This window comes from Terrapene carolina, unplaced genomic scaffold, assembly GCF_002925995.2.
Source record: "Terrapene carolina triunguis isolate 2854851 unplaced genomic scaffold, T_m_triunguis-2.0 Scaffold180, whole genome shotgun sequence".
In the NCBI taxonomy this organism is placed as follows: Eukaryota; Metazoa; Chordata; order Testudines; family Emydidae; genus Terrapene; species Terrapene triunguis.
Genome location: NW_020664531.1, coordinates 590,114 through 610,586, shown reverse-complemented (window position 1 = coordinate 610,586; position 20,473 = coordinate 590,114). Strand labels below are relative to the sequence as shown.

General features: G+C 43.9%; 1 protein-coding gene across 1 annotated transcript in view; it reads left to right on the top strand.

Moving 5' to 3' along the window:
• Positions 1 to 5,805: 5,805 nt before the first annotated feature.
• Positions 5,806 to 20,473, top strand: part of LOC113407021 (lanC-like protein 2) — a 58,120-nt gene continuing 43,452 nt past the window's right edge. Inside the window, exon 1 of the mRNA XM_029912068.1 lies at positions 5,806 to 6,068. Coding sequence (XP_029767928.1) covers positions 5,850 to 6,068 — 219 coding nt within the window. The 5' untranslated portion in view covers positions 5,806 to 5,849. The remainder of the gene's footprint in view (positions 6,069 to 20,473) is intronic.

The following is a 20,473-nucleotide window of genomic DNA, read 5'->3' as shown; positions in this document are numbered from 1 at the left end:
AATTTCTTTCAAATATTAGATGATATCAGAGGTAGAAGTACAGACAAGGGAAAAGAGAGATGTTTTCACATGAATTAAAGTATCAGTACAGGTGGAGAGTCAATGAAGTGGAGAAATATTAGATAGGTATTTTAGCTAGGAGTAGTGCCAGATGAGTAGGGTCCCTCCCCGCCTCATCCCCCACTCACTCCTCTCCACCCTCTCCCTCCCATCCACCGGAGCCCCTAGAGCCCCATCTCACTTGCGGCTGGAGGAGCTCCAGCTGAACCACCCTGGACAGCCGACCGCCCCCAATGCCAGGTCGCCTGCCGGCCCCAGCTGCCTGCTGGCCTCCAGCTGGAGCTGAGCTCCTGCTAGCTTGGGGGACAGGATGGGTCCAGGGCCTGGATTAGGAGAGGTTTAGCCTCCCCTGGCCTATTATATGCACCGCCCATGCATTCCAGCTACTGATGAATCACATTTCCTTCAATGAATACAATCCATGAAGGAATAATCCCTGAATCATGCAGTGGTATTTGTTCCTGCAACTATGTTGCTTTGAAGTACTGCATTGAGCTGGTAAAGATCATAAAAATGCAGACTTCTCTTCACAAGTCGGGGGGGAGGTCAACATAATTAGAGCCAGTGACTCTGAAACTGAGGGGGAAGGGGTTTGATGGGGTCTAACTCCCCTCCCACCCCCTTACCACTGCCAACTGCTGTCAAATGAAGCTCATAAAAGCTATATTTAGAGTTATGCAGGAGCAGACATTAATCTCATCTTTGGTTTCCCAGAATTTGCAAAGTAATTTACTTTAGATGCTGATGCCCACGTCCTCATCATCCTGTCCCTGCTGAAGAAAACACAGAGAGGTTTGTTGCTTGTATATGTCAGATGGTGTCACACAAAGACCGGGAGAAAATATGGAGCAGCAAGAATGAAAACTACTAGTGAAGGAATAATTAAAAACAAAAACATTGCTGCCAGTGCTTTGGGAGGCTCTTGATAGTTGTTCATATTGATTACAAAAACCACATCAGATTTCAGTATGATGAAACACTCGTGGGTTTAACACTGAGTACAATTGTGTACTAGCCCGTGGGGTGAACTGTATGACACAAAAGCCCTTTCCATCCCTGTCAGTTATGATCATATGTTAAACACGATGGGATCAACAAGCAAAATATATGGGAAACTGTAGTGTCATTATGGATTTATTAATTTACTATTATTATTTATACATTATCCAAAACAAACGAGACACTTTATTATACATTTTGAAAGGACATGGCACTTTCCCTAAAAAACTAGATCAGGCAATGCAGCAAGGAAGACAAAAACAAAAGTAGTAGGTGCAAGGCTAGAGGAAGGAAATGTGAAGACTTTATGTCTTAATCATTTGGCAAAAATGATCAAAAGAAGATTAGCCCATATCACCCCATCGATTTTTCTTTTTTTAAGCTGAACTCTTCGTTGAGTTATGTTATGTAACTAATTTCTAAGCAAAATACAGTGGGGAGTTCTGATTTTTTTTTAAATGACATGAAATGACCCATTATCACTATTTATTATTTGTTCTGCATTATATAAAACATAAAGACATCCCTGCCCTGAAGATCTTACAATGTAAAAGACAGACACAGAAGAGACAAGATGCATGGAAAGTCCAGGAGTGTGATTTAAGTTAGGTACTTGTTTTGGGAACAACTCCCTTCCCCTGTCCAATGAGGGAAAAAATGGGATACATATTGTCCCTCCCCCTTTATCATAATTTCCATTAATGCTGCAGAAATTGTGTGCACTGGCATCAAAGGGAGAACATTCAAGTATGTTTTGTGTCCACTTTTCCTATTAGTGTAAAAAGAAAAATTGTCAACTGAAGAATGTTTTAAAAACCTTCAAAGTATATCCAGCTGTCTGGGTACAAAAGAAAGGAGGAAGGAGAGAGTTGCTATTTCCTCACAGACTCTGTCAACATTACATGAAAAATGCTGCAAGAAACCACTGGAATGCAAAGAAAACCTTCTGCTTGCAACATTTTGAGTCTATAATACCTTGCCAACAGTTGTCCCAAGTGTTTTACAAACATTGGTTGTATCAGCTGATAGCAGAAAATAAGTCTTTCGCTACGTCTTCACTACAGGGGGGGGTCGATTTAAGATACGCAAATTCAGCTACGCGAATAGCGTAGCTGAATTCGACGTATCGCAGCCGACTTACCCCGCTGTGAGAACGGCGGCAAAATCGACCTCCGCGGCTTCCCGTCGATGGCTCTTACTCCCACCTTCGCTGGTGGAGTAAGAGCGTCGATTCGGGGATCGATTGTCGCGTCCTGACGGGACGCGATAAATCGATCCCCGAGAGGTCGATTTCTACCCGCCGATTCAGGCGGGTAGTGTAGACCTAGCCTTTAGCTCAGCTGAGGCTGATCTGGTGCACTGTAGAATTATTTCTCCCCAGTGTGGACAGGAAGTTGCAAGCATGGAAGCTGTGCAAATGTACTGCCTCAGATTTAAGAATTACCCCCAATCCTATTTCCAACAAGAGCAGCGAGGATTATGGGGAAAGTGCTTCAGAAGTCCCAGAATGCACAGATATAACAGCGACGGCAAGAGAAGGTGTGTGAGAAAAATCACTTTTTGTATGAAAAGGAGAGTTGGATTTTAAAAAATGGGTTTCCACACTAGCAGGTGTTGAATAAATTTCCAAGGGCACTGTGCATGTGCAAAGATGTTTTAACCTACTCAAGCTATTATGATAAGATTCGAAATAGTTTAGACCTTTGTTTTATATAACACTTGCTAAATAAGTGAAAAAAACAGGCCTTTCTGTAAACAAGACTAGTTCTTTGGTCCAGATTTTGTTCTCTAAATAAGCATATTCAACTGTATAACTTACAGATTTTGATGGCTATTTCTTTTCCAGAGATCGTATGTGGTAACAGATGATATTTTCTTATGACACACACAATATGTTTGGAATTCCACTTTGTCATAAATTCCACTTTTAAAAAATAAAGGGAAAATGTTTTCTAAAATCTATATTATACCACAAGATAATGGCTGTGTGCACAAACATACCGATACATACATAGGTATGCATGTGTAACCTATGCCTGCTTGGTGTGGTGCTCTGTTCCCCTCTAGTGGCACCTAGCTTAGCTAGAGATTGATGAATCTGCTACAGCCTTAGTTACAGGGATGCTGGAACAATTTGTATAGTGGGGGCACTGAGAGCCTGTATATGATGGAAACCACTTCAAGCCAGGGGGTGTGGCATATCCCCTAGTTGCAGCACCTATGCTTACCTAAGAGCCAGTTAGCTTTTTAGCTCATGCAGTAGAGGCTCATACACTAAGCTTCAGAGGTCCTAGGTTCAGTCCTGTCTGTAGATGAACAGGGTCTATTGGTGTTACACATGCATGTGTATGTGTACACACATATACAAACTAGCACCCCTAGCCGGAATAGACTTACATTCATTCTTAATTTTCTGCACTCTGAATATTCCCATTGAAGGCAGTAAATCTATGCAGGATTGGGGTCATGGACTAGAACCTTGATAAACTGCATACTTCATAATTACTTCCAAAACTGGTGGTTTATCCACTTACTAGGAAATATTTAATAGGAGATTGCTGTAATGAGATCTAGATGTCCACATTTTTATAAGATATTCTACAGTACCTTTACTTAGAGTGTAAGCTCTCCAGGGCAAGGACTGTCTTTCTGTAATGTGTTTGTTCAGTGCCCACCAGAATGGTGCCCGATCCATGATTGGGATCCCTTGGGACTATCACAATATAAATAATTCGTAGTTGTATATTATGAAGTGTTATAAAATCAACAATGTCAAAATAAATATAGAGTACATTTTGCGATGCACTCTTAATTTTTGTTGTTTATTCATTTACACTTCTTAATTTTAAGTGTGTACTTAAGTGCTTGCCTGAATAGGTACTGATTTAGTCACATGCTTAAGTATACCAGGGCCTTTCAGTTAAACCTCTGAGGTGGTGAACTCCTCTTCAGAAGTGCGGAGTGTACTAATCTTCCATGCACATCAGTGGGATTTGAGGGCACACTTCACCTTGCAGGGTCAAGCCATTAATTCCTCATTTGCATAATTCAATCAGTTATTCATAATAGGCAATCCTGTCATTACTTAAAATTGTTGAGGTTATATAATCTGTATATGTGCATAAATATATTCACACACAAGTAGAATCTTGCTGATCTGCACTATTTTATACAGTTAAACTGACACACTGTCTCCAAGATATGTTTTCCATTTCCAATACTAAGCAACTGGGATTTGGCAGGCAGTCTTTTTCCACACAAAGCTGTAACACAGTTTGAATATAATAAACAAACCAGAATATATTATCTGAAACCTGTTATGGGCTGCTGCTGCCTGTCTATAAAAAAGAAACATTATATGTGAAACTAAACAGTGAGCCAAGAGGAACAAAAAAATAGAGATTGGGGTAGGCAAAAATGCTCAGCCAAGACTATTAAACTAAGAAGCATACAGTGAATTAGGCAAATGCCAGGACCACCATCTGTTCATACATGTGTGCCTGTTTCACATATGTGTAGATACTGTAGGTGCTTTTTTCTTTTTTGGTTTGAGTGTGTGACAGCCTGGTGAAAGCTGGCAGCTCAACTGACTGTTAGAAATAGTTGAGTGTGCAGGGAGCCCTCCCCCCTGATCTTGTCATGCAAAATGTATTCCTTCTTCATCCAAGGCAAGGGGGACACACATTTCACAGCAGCAAAGGAAGAATAAAATGCAAGGAGGAAATTACAAACTGAGGGGGAAGAAGATTAAAGGCTGCTTTTCCTCATCCCCCTCCGCACAGGAAGAGTTCTTTGTTATATTTATAAAATTGATTAGATAAGTGTGGATTTGTGACTATGGATTGGAGAAAGGCTGCTGCTGTCATCATTTTGGTGGATGGGCTATGAATGAAAGCTGAATATCAATGTATTGAGCAAAGGAAGGGTAGAGCCTTTACCATTTACGTGCATGTTTATCAGGGTCAGGGATTAGTTCTGTACGGTTTTTCTCATTCTCTCCTGCTGGTTGCAGCAAGCTAGAGGGTTCGGATGACACTGGTGAAGGAATTGATCATTTACTGCCTATACTTTGGATTTTCTTTCTCCTCGGTGGTTCTGGTTATTATGTAAAATAATTTGGGAGAGAATTTCTCCCTATTGCAGAGAGACAGAGGCAGCAGGAAGGAGCTGAGTTTTGCAGCCTTGGGTGTTGTTCGCAGCAACAGCCCGATTTAGTTTTCGGAGGGGTTGGGGAGCTGAGGGGGGAGAAGATGAAGAACTCCGATGGGTTTTTTTAGAGGTGTGATCAAGGCTCAGTGGATTTAAAGTGGCTCTCTCTCAGAAGAGGTGCCCAGCTGTCCTGGCAGAGATTGATGAGCGGGCGGCTTTTTCACTGTGCCTGCCCTTGCTTCCTCGCGATCGTGCCGTTTCGTGCAAAAAGGGGAGGAAACTGTGCCCATCATGTCTTAATGTTCAGCGGGGCGTGGCGCGCCTCTTCTCCCAGCCCTGTTCTATGGCAGGCGGCAGCGGCGGCGGCAGCCTGCTTCCTTATTTTTAAAGTTGGTATTTTCTGCCTCTCAGAAGTGGGGGCAGGGGCACGGCTACCCTGATACCTTCCATCTGTGGCGGCAGCCGTGTTAAGTGCTAGGCAAGCCGCCCCCCACCGCATTATTATCAAGACAAGGCGCGTTTTGCCCCAGCCCTTGGCGTAGTGCTGGCGCTGCAGCAGGGAGCGCGTTGCTGCTCTCGGGGCGGGCGCGTGTCCCCGGCGGCTCGCCGTGCAGCAGGGGGCGGGCCGGGGGCAGGCTGCCATGGGAGAGAGCATGTCCAAGCGACTGAAGCTGCAGCTGGGGGGCGAGGCGGAGATGGAGGAGCGGGCGTTCAGCAACCCCTACCCGGACTACCAGCTCCACGGAGCCGCCGCCGCCACCTCCTCGAGCCCAAGCGAGGCCGCGGAGACCCAGCGGGACCCGGCGCCCTCCCCGGTCGGGGAAGAGCCTGAGTCCCTCCCCTTCGGCCCGGACGGGAAGGTGAGCGAGCGCGCGCGCGCTGGGCCCGGGGGGCCGCCGCCTCCCAGCATTCGAGAACGCTCCGGGCTGCCGTCCAGCGTTCTAGACCCCCCCGGGCTCTGGAACGTTCAGCCTCCTCCCCCCGCCTTAGGGGGCCCGGCCCGGCGAGGGGGGTGCTCTGCTGGTGCTGCTTGTTGCCCCTGGTGGCCGGGCTGAGGGTGGGTCGGAGGGGGCAGCGCCTGGAGGGAGGGAAGGCGCGTGGCCACATGGGGTGCAACCGGGTGGTTATTGACAAAGGTTAGCGTGGCTCAAACATTTCCCCCTACACGCCACGCCCACCAGCCGTAGCGCTGGGCTCTCATCCGCCTTGCCAGGGCCTCCTCCCACAGCACTAGGTGCTCCCTTCTCTTTCGCTCCATTGCATGCCACCCATGCGCTGCTCTATACCCTGCACTCCCCACAGCAACCCCATTATGCCTCCCACCCGCTCTGCCACACTCACATGGCACCGAGTCCTCTGAGCCCCCACGCAGCACACTGCACCCTTCTGCTCCCTGCACACTGTCATTGATCTGTATTTTACAGTAGTGCTCGTAGCCCCCCCACCCCCATAGGCCATCCCTACAAACCCACAGGTCCTCTCCCTGGCCTTTATACCCCCACCTTACCTGCATTAGTCTGGGACACCCCATTTCCTACTAGGGTGGCCATCACACATCCCCAGAATACTGGACATTCCAATACTTCCAGAAATGGTGTGAACTCATCCCGCTGGCGTGACCCCGCACGTATGTGCATGCAAGATCACGCTGCACAGTGCATGCCATTTTTAAGAGAACATTGCTCTACCCCCCCCCCCCCACTGATGTGACCTTGTGTGCAGCTCAGACTGGGGGTGGTGGAGTGGTGCATTTTTCAAAATGGTACCCTCTCCCTGTCCAATGCTGGATAAAACCACATTTGCTTTTGTCTCAGTACTGGCCGGGACACAAATCACCCAGAAGGAAGACTTTCAGGTTTCAAACTGGATGAATGACCTGCTTGTTTCTGACCATGCCTTTTACAGCGCTTTGCCTGCCCTCACAGACCCCTCAGGCTATGTCTATGCTTATAGTGGCATGTAGTGTGCATGCACTGCGCCCCATCTAGCATAGATATACATAGCAGTGTAGACAGTGAAGCACTGCTTAGGCGAGTAAAGGTACATCAGAGCCTTAGGATATATCCTACACTGGGCTCTACACAGCCAAGCAGTGTCTGCCCCATCTACACTGCTATTTTCAGCAGTGTAGTGTCCTGCTGCCTCCCCCACTGCTGGATGCTTTCCCTGCCACAGGGAGCTGCCAGTTCTTTTCTACACCACAGGAAAAGGCACTTCCAGAGCTTTTCCCCATTTCCTCCACCATGCCAGAGCCTTTCACTGCCGAGTGTAGCTACACACCGCAATGTGGATGCAGCCTGCTTTTCACTGGCATGTAGGTTCATGTACCCTACACGTACCGCTAGTGTAGACAAGGCCTTGGATTCTAGTTTGAACCCACAAAAATAAGAATACTCAGTTCTTGTCTTCACTGAAGAAAAAAAGTGTGCTCTTAACTCGAGATAGGAACATGCTTTTATATGCAGTGAAGGCAAGGCCTCAGAGTAAGACTGGAAACACTAGCCTTATCTACAACTCTTAATGTATGTACAGTAGAAGCTGTTTTATCCAGCACTTCATCATTCGGAAAGCTTTATAAACCAGCATTTCTGATCTTCATTGAAATTCTGGTTTATAGTCAGGTTGATGCGGGGCTGTTAGGGGGTTGGGGCGCAGGAGGGGGTTTGGAGCGCAGGCTCTGGGAGGGAGTTTAGGTGCGGGGGGGGCTCAGGGTAGCAGGTTGGGGCACAGAAGGGAGTGTGGGGTGCCGGATCTAGAGGGCGCTCAACTTGGGCAGCTCCCTGCAAGTGGCAACCTGACCTGGCTTCTCTTAGGTGGAGGCACAGCAGGCAGCTCTGTGCGCTGCCCCCACCCTGAGTGCTAGCTCCACAGCTCCCATTGGTTGGGAAACGCAGCCAATGGGAGCTGCGGGGGCAGCGCTTGTGGGGGGAGGCAGTGTGCAGAGATGCCTGCCGTGCCTCCACCTAGGAGCAGCTGGGATAGGTCACCGCTTGTGGGGAGCCGCCCAAGTTGAGCGCCCCCCAGATCTGGCACCCCACACTCCCTCCCATACCCCAGCCCACTGCCCTGAGCCCCCTCCCGCACCCAAACTCCATCCCAGAGCCTGCGCTCCACACCCCCTCCTGCACCCAAAGTCTCTTCTTCTTGTTTAACTGGCATTTTTCACTTACCAGCACCCCCCATTCTCCCAACATGCCGGATAAAACAGCTTTTACTGTATATGTTACAGCTCAGAAATTATCAAACTTTCATTAATAAAGTTATACAGAGAATGGAGGAGAGAGAGAGGAGAGAGCCTCTGTTGGGTCACTTCCCTTCCAAATGCCCAGTTTTCACCACAGTATTCTCGGCTTGCTTACACGGTGACTTACTATGCGGCAAGCCACGGTGTGACTACAGCTCACTAGCTTGCCGTGCAGTAATGTCCTCTATGAGCATTGCTATGGTGCAGTGGGACTTTCACTGTGCTTTGGCAATGTCCCTGGCTTGCCGCACATTGACAGTGTAGCCAAGCCCTCAGTCTATGCTATTTTTAGAAAAGATGGATTTCTCTGTCTTTGATGGAGTTCACACTTACTCTTTAGATATTGCTGAGCCATTCCTTTCTCTTTTTAATCTATGGCTACTTGCATGTACACATGAAGGACAATTTCTTTTTGTAATTTTTAATTGAGTCTATGAGTCTCTTGCCTTGTGATTACATCAAATGATACACGCTTGCCAAACTGTTTAATCAGGAGAAGATCTCTGTCTAGGGACTGATATGGCCACCATCACATTGGTATCTGAGCACCTCACAGTCTACTATGTCTAAATCCCTCCAGCACCCCAGTGAGATAGGGAAGTACTATTCTCATTTTTACAGAAGAAACTGAAAAGCTGAATGACTGTCCAGGATCACACAGGAAGTCTGTAGTGGGCAAAGAATTGAGCTTTTGAGGGAGTCCCAGGCTTCTGAGTCCCAGGCTCCCACTCTAACCACTGAGTATTTTCTTCTCAATACCACTGGATGGCTCTACCTCTGCCCTTACTGCGAATTACTGAATTTTAACACTGGTAACAGCTCATGTAGGATGTAAGAGTAATTGCTTGCCATTCTGAGAACTATGCAAAACCTGCTTGGGTGAATAAAGGATAACATGGTGACTTACTTTGAATTTCTGTGATATCAAATAATCATCTTGACACTTCAATGTAGCTTTATTTTAAATAAAGGATAGTGGTAGTGCTCTTATGGCTAGGATTCCCCTTCTTTAAGCAAAAAAAAAAAAAAAAAAAACCCTTTGGCATCACACCACCTGCCAAAACAATTAACTGCTAATTGGCATCTGTGTTGGGCATCTTGTCAGCAATGAGAATGGGCTCACAGATTGGAGTATTCTCTCATCTCTAGTAATAGTCCCTTCAGGTCAGGGTTAAGACAGATTGAAGACCTGCTGAGAAGAAGTTTGCACTGTGGCTGCACGTGCAGTATTTGTAGATAAATAGAACTCTCCATTCTTCAGTCTGTCATCTTTTTTTAATCACTAGCACCAAAATTAATTAGGTCCCAGTTCTGCAAACTGCTCCCATATCCCTGCATCCACATGGAGGACCACCTGTAGAGCTGGGTGCACAGAGTGATTTGCAGGATCAGTGCCTTAATGTTAATGGCCAAATTCTGATCCGTCTCTGAGTCTCTATTGGGAGTGGGATTTGTTTGTGTATATTCAAAGGCATAATTTCTTATTTGAAAAGAGAAGGAAAATGTGTCTTGGGGATGTAATGTTATTGAGATTAGAATTAAAACTGGATGTCCCCAGAGACTTTTGTAAATACAGGTATAGCTCAAAAATCTTCATAAAACCTGGGTTATAAATTCTAATTTATTTTATGAATTTTGCAAGTAGGACCACATACTGAATATATTCAATGTGGGGAGGGGGAATTGGTTTATCTAAATATCTTTATTGTGTTAACACAGAAACACTTGGAAAGTTTTCCCTAAGTGGATCATGTGCAGGGTAGGAGATCCATCTTTTCACACCAACCCTACTTTAGATTCTACACATTCTGACCAGGTTTTAGAGAAAATGTGCATTCATAACTGCTTATTCAGTTGGACAGGCTGAGAGCATCACAAAAGTGAGAACAGAACTTGGAAAATGTGATGAATGAAGATTTTTGCTTCTGTTTTGTTTTTAAATAACTACATTTATAAAATGCACTTGGGAAGAAAATATTAACTGTATCGCAGAACATTTCAAATTCTGATTCATTTGAGAATTTTATGAATCCTTAACTCAGTGAAATTCTCCCACTGCAGATCCATGCTTCAGGAATTCCTAGCTCTAGATTTGCACTAGGAATTTGTTTCATTTTGCTAGTCTCACTATAATGGAGCATGCTAAAGTGCAATGCCTGTGTACTTTCATCCTGTCCCACATGGCATTCACTGTTGATAATTGAGGCAGTTGGTAGCTAACTGCGCAGCTTTAGTTGTAAGTATTTTGGGTCACCTGTGTACCTTATTACTTACTACTGTGAGGGAAAATTTAGCAGGCCTTAAACTTTTGTCAAGGCCCTAAGTTTGGTCAAGCTTGCTTACAGCCCTTGAACTAAGATCCTGCTTGTTTCTGTGTACAAGGGACAGAAGGAGTCAGAGTGGAAAAAAATCCCCAAATAGAATAATTTGTAATAGCCCAAGCTTAGGAAATATATAACCGCAATAACACTGTTAGAAAAGTCAAACCGCAAACGAACCAGACTGTTCTTTTTGCTTTTGACCTGTATTAATTTTGCAATGTATTCCAAATAAGGTAATTAATATGGAAGTTAACGTGTAATTTGTCTGTGGTTTTAAGCTTTAAAAAGCTTGTGTGTTCCTGGACTCAGGGGGGCAGCTCCAATAGCTGTCACCCCCTGCGCGCTTGTAATCAATAAAGGGCCTCAGGCTGATCTGATTGAAAACACAAAGCGTGGATCGATTTTTTTTTTTTTCCCCACATCAATTGGTGCCATGACTCGGATAGACAGCGATCCCGAACACCGGATGACCACGAGCTGTTCCCCACCAGACCCTGGGCCCATTGAAAAAGTAAGAGACCTTTTGAAATCTCTATTTTGGGTTTCTGGTGGAGGACTGCCCGTAGGCTCTGGGATTGGGTGAGTTGCACGTTCTATCCGGACCTTTTGCTGCCAGACAAGCCTAACGCCCTTCTGTTCTGTTCCCCGGGAAGAGCCCTATGTGTGGCTAAATAGGCCTCTGTACTGATTTGTGTGCCAGTGTGAATGTTTGAATGAAAGAAAGAGTCACGGGAAGATGCCCAGAGCTCTCTGCGAAGCTTGTTGGCTTGTGACTGGAGATGTCTCTAAGGCAAGCCCTGTGACCCCCACCTAGAAGGGCCGAAACAGAAGGGCCCTGGCCGAAGTAGCCTTGCTCTGCTGGCTTGACCGCCGAGGGGACTGCCTGGGACTAGGTTTGTGTGACCCTATCCTCCCCACTCTTGGGCAGTCTGATTTCCTCAACCTCTTTCCTCTGATTCCCCTCCCCACCTAAGGGCAGTGCATGAGCCACTGATGGGTCCAGATGCCCCACCAAGAAGTGGGGATATAGACAGTCGTGGATAAGCCTTCCCTGTGTAAAAGACCCGAGTGAAAGTGATTTGTTAAAATGGGGGCCGGTGAGACCAAAGGAATCACCATCCCGCCAAAAGGGCACACCTGAGTATTGTATGTTTGTATGTATGTAAATTGCAGTCCTTTCACTTGTAAGCTTTTTAAAGAATGGAATCCCCACCAAGCCAGTTGGATGTGTATTTTAGTTGGTATGAAGAAGCAGAAAAATGGCACCGTGAATCTCAAATGAGGAGTCTCAAGGACTCCCAGGAGAAACTTATCACACAATTAAAAGAAATAAAAAGGGAATTGGCAAAGAATTTAAATTCAACTAAGCCGGCAAGAAATATTATGCAACAAAAGCCCCTTATGTTCACCCCTCAGACAGCATCTCCCCGTGCTGAGGAAATATTCCCCTTGCGCCAATTCCCGGGCATTGCCACTTCGGGTCAGGAGACCTGGGTGTCTGTGCATGCACCTTGGTCTCCCATGGATTTGTATAATTTAATTAAAATTTTCCCGAAAATAAGCGAAGACGCTGTTAAATTTCAAGAAGAATTAAAAACTGTCATGCACTGTTATAACCCTACCTGGGCAGACTTAAACCAACTCTTGAAGGGAGTCCTGCCCAGGAAAACATTAAATCGCCTTTATCAGGCAGCCTGGTGGTCCATAGAGGACCCAGGCCACGACCAGGACACAATAAATAGGATTAGAAACAGGCTGTGGGAAGCAGTTCTCACAGTCTGCCCAAAGAAAGCAGATTGGGCCAAAATTAGCACCTGTAAACAAAGTAAAGAAAAGAATCTAAATGAAATTTTAGCAGCTACCCAACACTATCACCGCCACATTGAAACTAAGTTAATGACCCTCCATTTCCAGGACATGCAGGGATCCCGCAAAAGCCATTGCGGGGGAGAGGGGAAAGGCCAAACCAAGGTCCCCACCGTTCACCTCCCCAGGGACCCAGTGATGGCACGTGTCACTATTGCAAACAGATGGGCCATTGGAAAAGGGAATGTCCCTACCACCCTGCCCGCTACACAAGCGGTAGGCGTGGGCAAGATTCTTGTGCCCCACCCCGTCTCTTCACCTCTGACCGTTTCTGTCTGTCCTCTGTCTAACTATCATGTTTTCCTCCTCAGTCCTTGTTCACGGGCTAACCTTTTGGGAAAAGACTTGCTGTGTAAATTAAATTGTATAATCTGCTGTACCCTAGATGATGTGTATCTGGACATGCCTGGTCTCACTCAATGAGGTCCTGGCAGTTTTGCAGGAGAAGACCGACCCCAGCCCTTCCTCGTTGCAACAGGAACAGCTGGCTAAGGTCTCTCCCTCCTTGTGAGCGGATCATGCCAACCAGGTTGGGTGCATTGGGTCTGCCCAACCTGTTAAGATTTGCCTAAACCCAGCAAGACCCCTTCCTGAGGTGCAGCAGTACCCTCTATCAAAACAGGCCAAAGAAAAATCCAACCTGTTATTACCTCCTGCATTCAGCAAGGAGTCATTATTCCTGCGGTGAGTGAGTGTAACTCCATTTTACAGTGCTGTTAATGCGGCTGTTCTCTCTACCTTTCCCGTTGTCCCTAGCCCTGCTACTATCCTTTCTTACAATGCACCGGTGCTGAGGGGTTGTTACCGCCTCAAGGAAAGATTGTATTAAGTCCCGACATAAAGAATTTAAGGTTATTATTAAATAAGATGCATCTAGATGTAATGTGTGTATGTAAATAAATAAATAAAGGGGGGGTTAGTCAAAAAAGCCCACCCTCCTTGCTAAATTGGTAGTGAAACAATGCCTGTGCCCATGGAAAGAAATAATGCAACAAGGAAAAAAGGATCGGGCCCAGACAAGCAGTCAACCACAGTTTGAGGAAGTTGAAAGAAAGAAAGTGAGAAGTTAACTCTGTAGTTACTGGAAGGAATTAAGCAGTAAAACTTTGTACAAATGTTAAAAGAAAGTGTTATGAAAGGAAGATTCTTGGTTTCTTTGCAGCCATTCTGAAGGAGAAATGTCTGTAAATAATCCAGGCAAGAGGTTATTTAAGTGTAATCATTTAACTATGAACAAGTTAGTTGAAGTTGCTTTTCAAAAAAAATAACAACCTACTCCTGGTGTGTACAATATTTGTTTTATAAATTTAAGATGAATTGGTGGTGTTTTAAGGTTGTAAAACTGAAAAATACTTTTGCCAGACAAAAGAAACTAGTGTTGTTTAATTTTGTTATTTAGCATTTAATCCTTAAGGTGACTTAATGCTTTACAAGATTTAAATTGTTTTAAATAAAGACCAAAGTTGTGGCTGCAGGCGGGCTGTCACCCCCTGCACGCTTATAATCAATAAAGGGCCTCAGGCTAATCTGAGTGAAAACACAACGCGTGGATCGATTTCCCCCCCCCCCCCTCACTACAAAGCAGGTGTTCTATTTTTGAAGAATTAAAAGTAGCAAATCTTATTTTGGAAAAAGACTGAGTCAGATTCTATAGTCCCATTAAATGGATTTTAAGCTGCTTTAAAGTCAATGGAGTTACGCTGCTTTCCCCCCCCCCCTACTCTGACTGTTTCTGTTTTTTATTAGTAAATTGGTTTTGTCAGAAGATTGTGTGAGTATACTTTTCCTCATGAGATTTTGCTGGGGGTGTGTGTGTGGGGGGTGTGTGTGAGTGTGAGAGAGATTTCCTCCCTCCATCCCCAAATCCTAAAATTATCTCTGACTTTATTGGGCCCTCCTGGAATATCATATGGCTTCAGCATTATATCTAGGACCTCATGACATTACTTTTGAGGGTGGAGGTAGATATAGGCTTCTATCCTGTAACACAGACAGACCCCACTTTGAACACAGTGGGTCTTTACACACGTTCAGGGGTCTGCTTATATAGAGTGACTTGCAGGATTACAGTCTAAGGCTTGTAAAAATCAAAATGTATGAAGAAAACCTCGATGTTTTGCCTGATCCCCATCTGCTATAACACAAGTGGAATGGTGAGTAAGAACTATGTGACTCACATAATGACAGCTGCAAATATACGGGGTACTTCAGTTGCCACAGAAGTCACTGTATGATCAAGCAATCCATTTGATTTCATAAGTTGTCAAGTTAGCCACATAAAACTCATCCACTTTGGAGAAGGGCCAGCTCTTCAAATGGTCATGTTAAATGTGAGACAGTTAGGGCTAACTGCTGTATACAAACTTTGTTTTATAAATCTACACATTGGAACTCTGAATTTGGGATGTGAAAACAAAGCTATTTCAAATTATCTGGTTAACTTAATCACTTAAACAGCTAACCCTTTCAAATGTCATAGATTTATAGGTCAGTCATTCACATAGCTGAAGTGTTCTTTTTACATTGGAAGTGATTTGGATTTAAACTAAATATGTAAAAGTTTTAGAAAAGTGATAAACTTAATCTATACTTGTATGGATTGTGAGGGTGTGTGTGTGTATATGTGTGTATGTGTGTGTGTGTATATATATATATTAGGACTGTCAAGCGATTAAAAAAATTAATCACACTGTTAAGCTAATAGAATACCATTTCTTAAAATTTGTTTAGATGTTTTCTACATTTTCAAATATATTGAGTTCAATTACAACACAGAAAACAGTGTACAGTGCTCACTTTATAATTATTTTCGATTACAAATATTTGCACTGTAAAAAAACAAGTCTATTTCAATTCACCTAATACAAGTACTGTAGTGCAATCTCTTTATAATGAAAGTTGAACTTACAACTGTAGAATTATGTACAAAAAAAACTGCATTCAAAAATAAAACAATTTAAAACTTTAGAACCTACAAGTCCACTCAGTCCTACTTCAGCCAATCACTCAGACAAACAAGTTTGGTTACAATTTGCGGGAGATAATGCTGCCCACGTCTTGTTTACAATGTCACCTGAAAGTGAGAACAGGCATTCGCATGGCACTGTTGTAGCCAGCATTGCAAGATATTTACGTGCCAGGTGCACTAAAGATTCATATGTCCCTTCATGCTTCAGCCACCATTCCAGAGGACATGCTTCCATGCTGATGATGGGTTCTGCTCCATAACGATCTAAAGCAGAGCGGACCGACACATGTTCATTTTCATCATCTGAGTCAGATGCCACCAGCAGAAGGCTGATTTTCTTTTTTGGTGGTTCGGGTTCTGTAGTTTCCGCATGGGAGTGTTGCTCTTTTAAGACTTCTGAAAGCATGCTCCACACCTCATCCCTCTCGGATTTTGGAAGGCATTTCAGATTCTTAAACCTTGGGTCGAGTGCTGTACCTATCCTTAGAAATCTCACATTGGTACCTTCTTTGCATTTTGTGAAATCTGCTGTGAAAGTGTTCTTAAAACGAACGTGTGCTGGGTCATCATCCGAGACTGCTCTAACATGAAATATATGGCAGAATGCAGGTAGAACAGAACAGGATACATACAATTCTCCCCCAAGGAGTTCAGTCACAAATTGAATTAACACATTATTTTTTTAACGAGCGTCATCAGCATGGAAGCATGTCCTCTGGAATGGTGGCCAAAGCATGAAAGGGCATATGAATGTTTAGCATATCTGGCATGTAAATACCTTACAACACTGGCTACAAAAGTGCCATGCGAACCCCTGTTCTCACTTTCAGGTGACATTGTAAATAAGAAGCAGTCAGCAGTAACTCCCGTAAATGTAAACAAACTGAAAAGTGCCAGGATAGACAGCGCTTTATCGCTGGGAGCCGCGCTTCTGGTGATAAAGCTACCACCCCTCGTTTGGGGTGGTTATTTTTTTATCGCCAGGAGAGCTCTCCCCCGGCGATGAAGCGCAACTACACTGCCCACGTCACAGCATTGCCGCGCTGTAACATGGGCAGTGTAGACATACCCTAATTGTAGCTCATGCTTCCTTTGATTAGTAAACCAGTTAGTTTTTAACTAACAGGTCGTCAAATCACTGCCATATAATTATTAGAGACAAAATAATTATTATTATTAATTACAGATCTGTTAGTTTTAAATGCAAAACTTGTTTTGATAAACTGTTTTTCTTGTGTATCCAGCACATGTGTTTTTATAGTAGTTTTATTTAATAAAAAAAAAAAATGCTGGGCTTTGTGCATGTTTAAGTTAATTTGAATTTCCATCCAAACAGAGCCTGGCCCAAACAAAAATAAAATTAATCTTCTAGTAAATAAGAAATACATCATTCACAGTTTTCTAATAAAAATGTACAAACTAAGAATTTGAATGCAGATTAAGCAATGTAATTGCTTGAACAAATAGAGATAGATATAGTGTATAGCCTCCTGGTTAGCAAATAAAAGTACCAAATTTAGTGTGTAATAGCTATATTTGATTGCAAACCAACATGCTTGAAAGGTTGAGTCTTATTTATTGGTAACCATTCTTTAACTAAAAGGTACATATGCAAAACTAGATTAAAACTGATTATTTAAATCTAGATTTCCTATTTGCTGACTTAAATCAATCCACCCTGCATAGGACTGGCTTAACATTCAAAGGAATTTACAGATATTATTTCAGCTATCAAAGGATCCAAAAATATTGGAAGTGGAAACCTGTTGGAAGTTACAAGGGGCACAGGGGAAGTGAATCAAAGGGCTATAGAGTCCAAACAAAAAGTCTTCTCTAATTCATAGCAAAATGCATCTGCTGCTACTCCTGGAATTCTGTGCCACTGTGCAATGCAGAATTTGCGCAGAATCAACGTTCCCTGCAGAATTTGTGACTTCCTCCCAGCACTCCTGCCCGCTGTCAGCCCTGGGCAGCTGGGGCTCCCACTGTCAGCGGAGCCCTGGTTACCAGGGCTGTCAGCAGGAGCATGATTATATTGTGGTGTTCTGACAAATAAAATATGCAGAATTTTGCAGAATTTTAAAATACTATGCTCAGAATTCTTAATTTTTTTTTGCGCAGAATTCCCCCAGGAATAATCTGCCTGTAATATTTCAGAGGCAAGGTGGGTGAGGTAATACCTTTTATTGGACCAACTTCTTTTGGTGAGAGAGAGAGAGAAAAGCTTTCAGGCTTATGCCGGGCTCTTACTCATAGACTCATAGACTTTAAGGTCAGAAGGGACCAATATGGTCATCTAGTCTGACCCCCTGCATGATGCAGGCCACAAAACCTGCCCCCCACACTTTCCCTTAGCTCTGCTGTTGAAGTCTCCAGATCGTGATCTAAAGACTTCAAGACGCAGAGAATCTTCCAGCTTGCGACCCCTGCCCTATGCTGCGGAGGAAGGCGAAAAACCTCCAGGGCCACTGCCAATCTACCCTGGAGGAAAATTCCTTCCCGACCCCAAATATGGCGATCAGCAGAACCCCGAGCATACAGGCAAGATTCTCTAGCCAGACCCTCATTTGACCAGCGATGGCCTTTATTGCCTAATTGATTAGAATCACGTAATCCCATCAAACCATTCCCTCCATAAACTTATCTAGCCTAATCTTGAAGCCAGAGAGGTCTTTCGCCCCCACCGTTTCCCTCGGAAGGCTGTTCCAAAATTTCACCCCTCTGACGGTTAGAAACCTTCGTCTAATTTCAAGCCTAAATTTCCCCACGGCCAGTTTATATCCATTCGTTCTCGTGTCCACATTAGCACTGAGCTGAAATAATTCCTCCCCCCTCCCTGGTATTTATCCCTTTGATATATTTAAAGAGAGCAGTTCTTCTTCAGTTCTGGGAAATGACTAATAGCCTGGGACCAACATGCAATATTCCATTCATTTACTTTTCATTCATTTCACTTACTTTTGTTGCTAAAGAGACAGTTATTAGAAATTAAACTTGAAGTTTCTACTTTTTTTTTTAAGCTATAAATGTATCTATTCTTAGATTCACCTATTAACATTTTTGCCTGTATGTTAGTGATAAGGTCTCTGAAGCACATTAAGACCTTGCCTACCTTTGCAGCAGTGTGTAGGGTAAACGTAGCTACATGCCGGAGTGAAAGACTCTGGCAAAGAGAGGCAGCGGGGAAAGGCTCCAGCAGCTCCCCACTGCCTGAGTCTTTCCCCACTTCTGGAACCTTTTCCCTGCTACCTCCTTTCTGACTGAGCCTTCCTCTGTGACAGGGAAAGGCTCTGGCAGTTCCCCCTATCAAAGCCTTTCACTGCAGTGTGGAAAAGCTGCCGCACTGGGGAGGTAGTGGGACACTACACTGCAAAAAATAGGAGTGTAGACTGGGGAGGCACCGCTTGGGTGTGTAGAGAGCCATTTAGGGTACATACATTGAGATTCAGGTGTGTAGGGCACTCTATTCTACTTGTCTAAGATGTGCCTCGCTCTCTGCACTGCTGTTTATACTCATGCTAGCTGGGCACGCACTGTCTGTACTCTGCATGCCACCTGAAGTGTAGATCTACCCTAAGGACGGAGTTCCAGTGCTGAGTGGTATCCATTCTTGTTCTCAGCTCCATCCTGCAATAAAGAAAGAGTACCCTGTTTTTAACTTCGAGTCATCACCATGACTCAGTCCCCTCATGATTCCATGATGAAGTTTAAATAATATTGTGACAGTGCTGAACAAAAGTTATGACTAGTGAGCATTTGCGGTAGCTGCTTTTTAAAAACCACTCTATACCTAAGAGTTGGTTTAGCTGATCTATGTCATTAGATTTAAAAATATCGTAATAAAATGTTGCATGTGTCCTGACAACCCATATACTAGACACTGTACTTAATTAGGATAACTTTTAAGTAGGACTTTAATGATACTTAACTGCAAAGATTGCTGCTTAATGGGGATGCAAAGTTTAAATGGGGACATCTTCATGTGATTTTTTTTTTTTTTTTTTTTTTTTTAGGGGCGTTTAGTTCCTTGGCTGTGTCTCTGTATCCTGCTAGTTCTATTTGTTCCTTTAAATGGTTTTTCAATCCTTCCTTGACTGTCATACATGCAAAAAATCTGTGAAGTGCATCTCTATCATTGCCTGGCTGTTTACTCCTTCAGTGTCAGCTATACTTGCTGGGCTACCATGTTGGGCATCTCACAGCTCTTTCTTTTCCTAGGACTCAATCCTCCTCCCATTGAAGCTAAATGGAATCTTACCACGGACTTCACTGGAGGCAGGATCAGGCCTCTAGTGTACATGTGTGTGTCTTCCTAACTCTGTATGGGATGGTCCAGTAGTGTGATGGGATTGTAATAAATATTGCTTAATCAGGACAAAAGGCCATTTCCTGGGCTGGCCTGGTTAAACAGTTCTATGATACTACATTCAAGCCCAGTGCTGCTTAATATAGTCAAGCAATGCAGGACATGTATTTGCTCCCTGTGGCTCTTCCAGATAATGTTAACTAAAAACAAAAAAATGTGACTAGAAAGCCCACTCAGGCTTAGAAAAACAACAGTTGTGTTCTTTTCTTCCCTGTCCATAATAACAAGTTAAGGCTTCCAATTCAGGAAAACATAGACTGCAACACATGCATATATCATTATTCAGGAACATACTTAAGCACATGGTTTAAGTCCCCTTTTTGGGACTTACACATGTGCTTAAAGACAAGCCCTTGTACCTGTCCTGAATGAAAACCTAAGTTTTGATTTCAGAATGTTTACTGGTAGTAATTGTTAAAGACAGAGCATGGCTTGATTTCTACCTGCTCTTCATCAGATCCCAGTTTAAACTTACAGAGCTGATAGTCAGAAAAATCTTG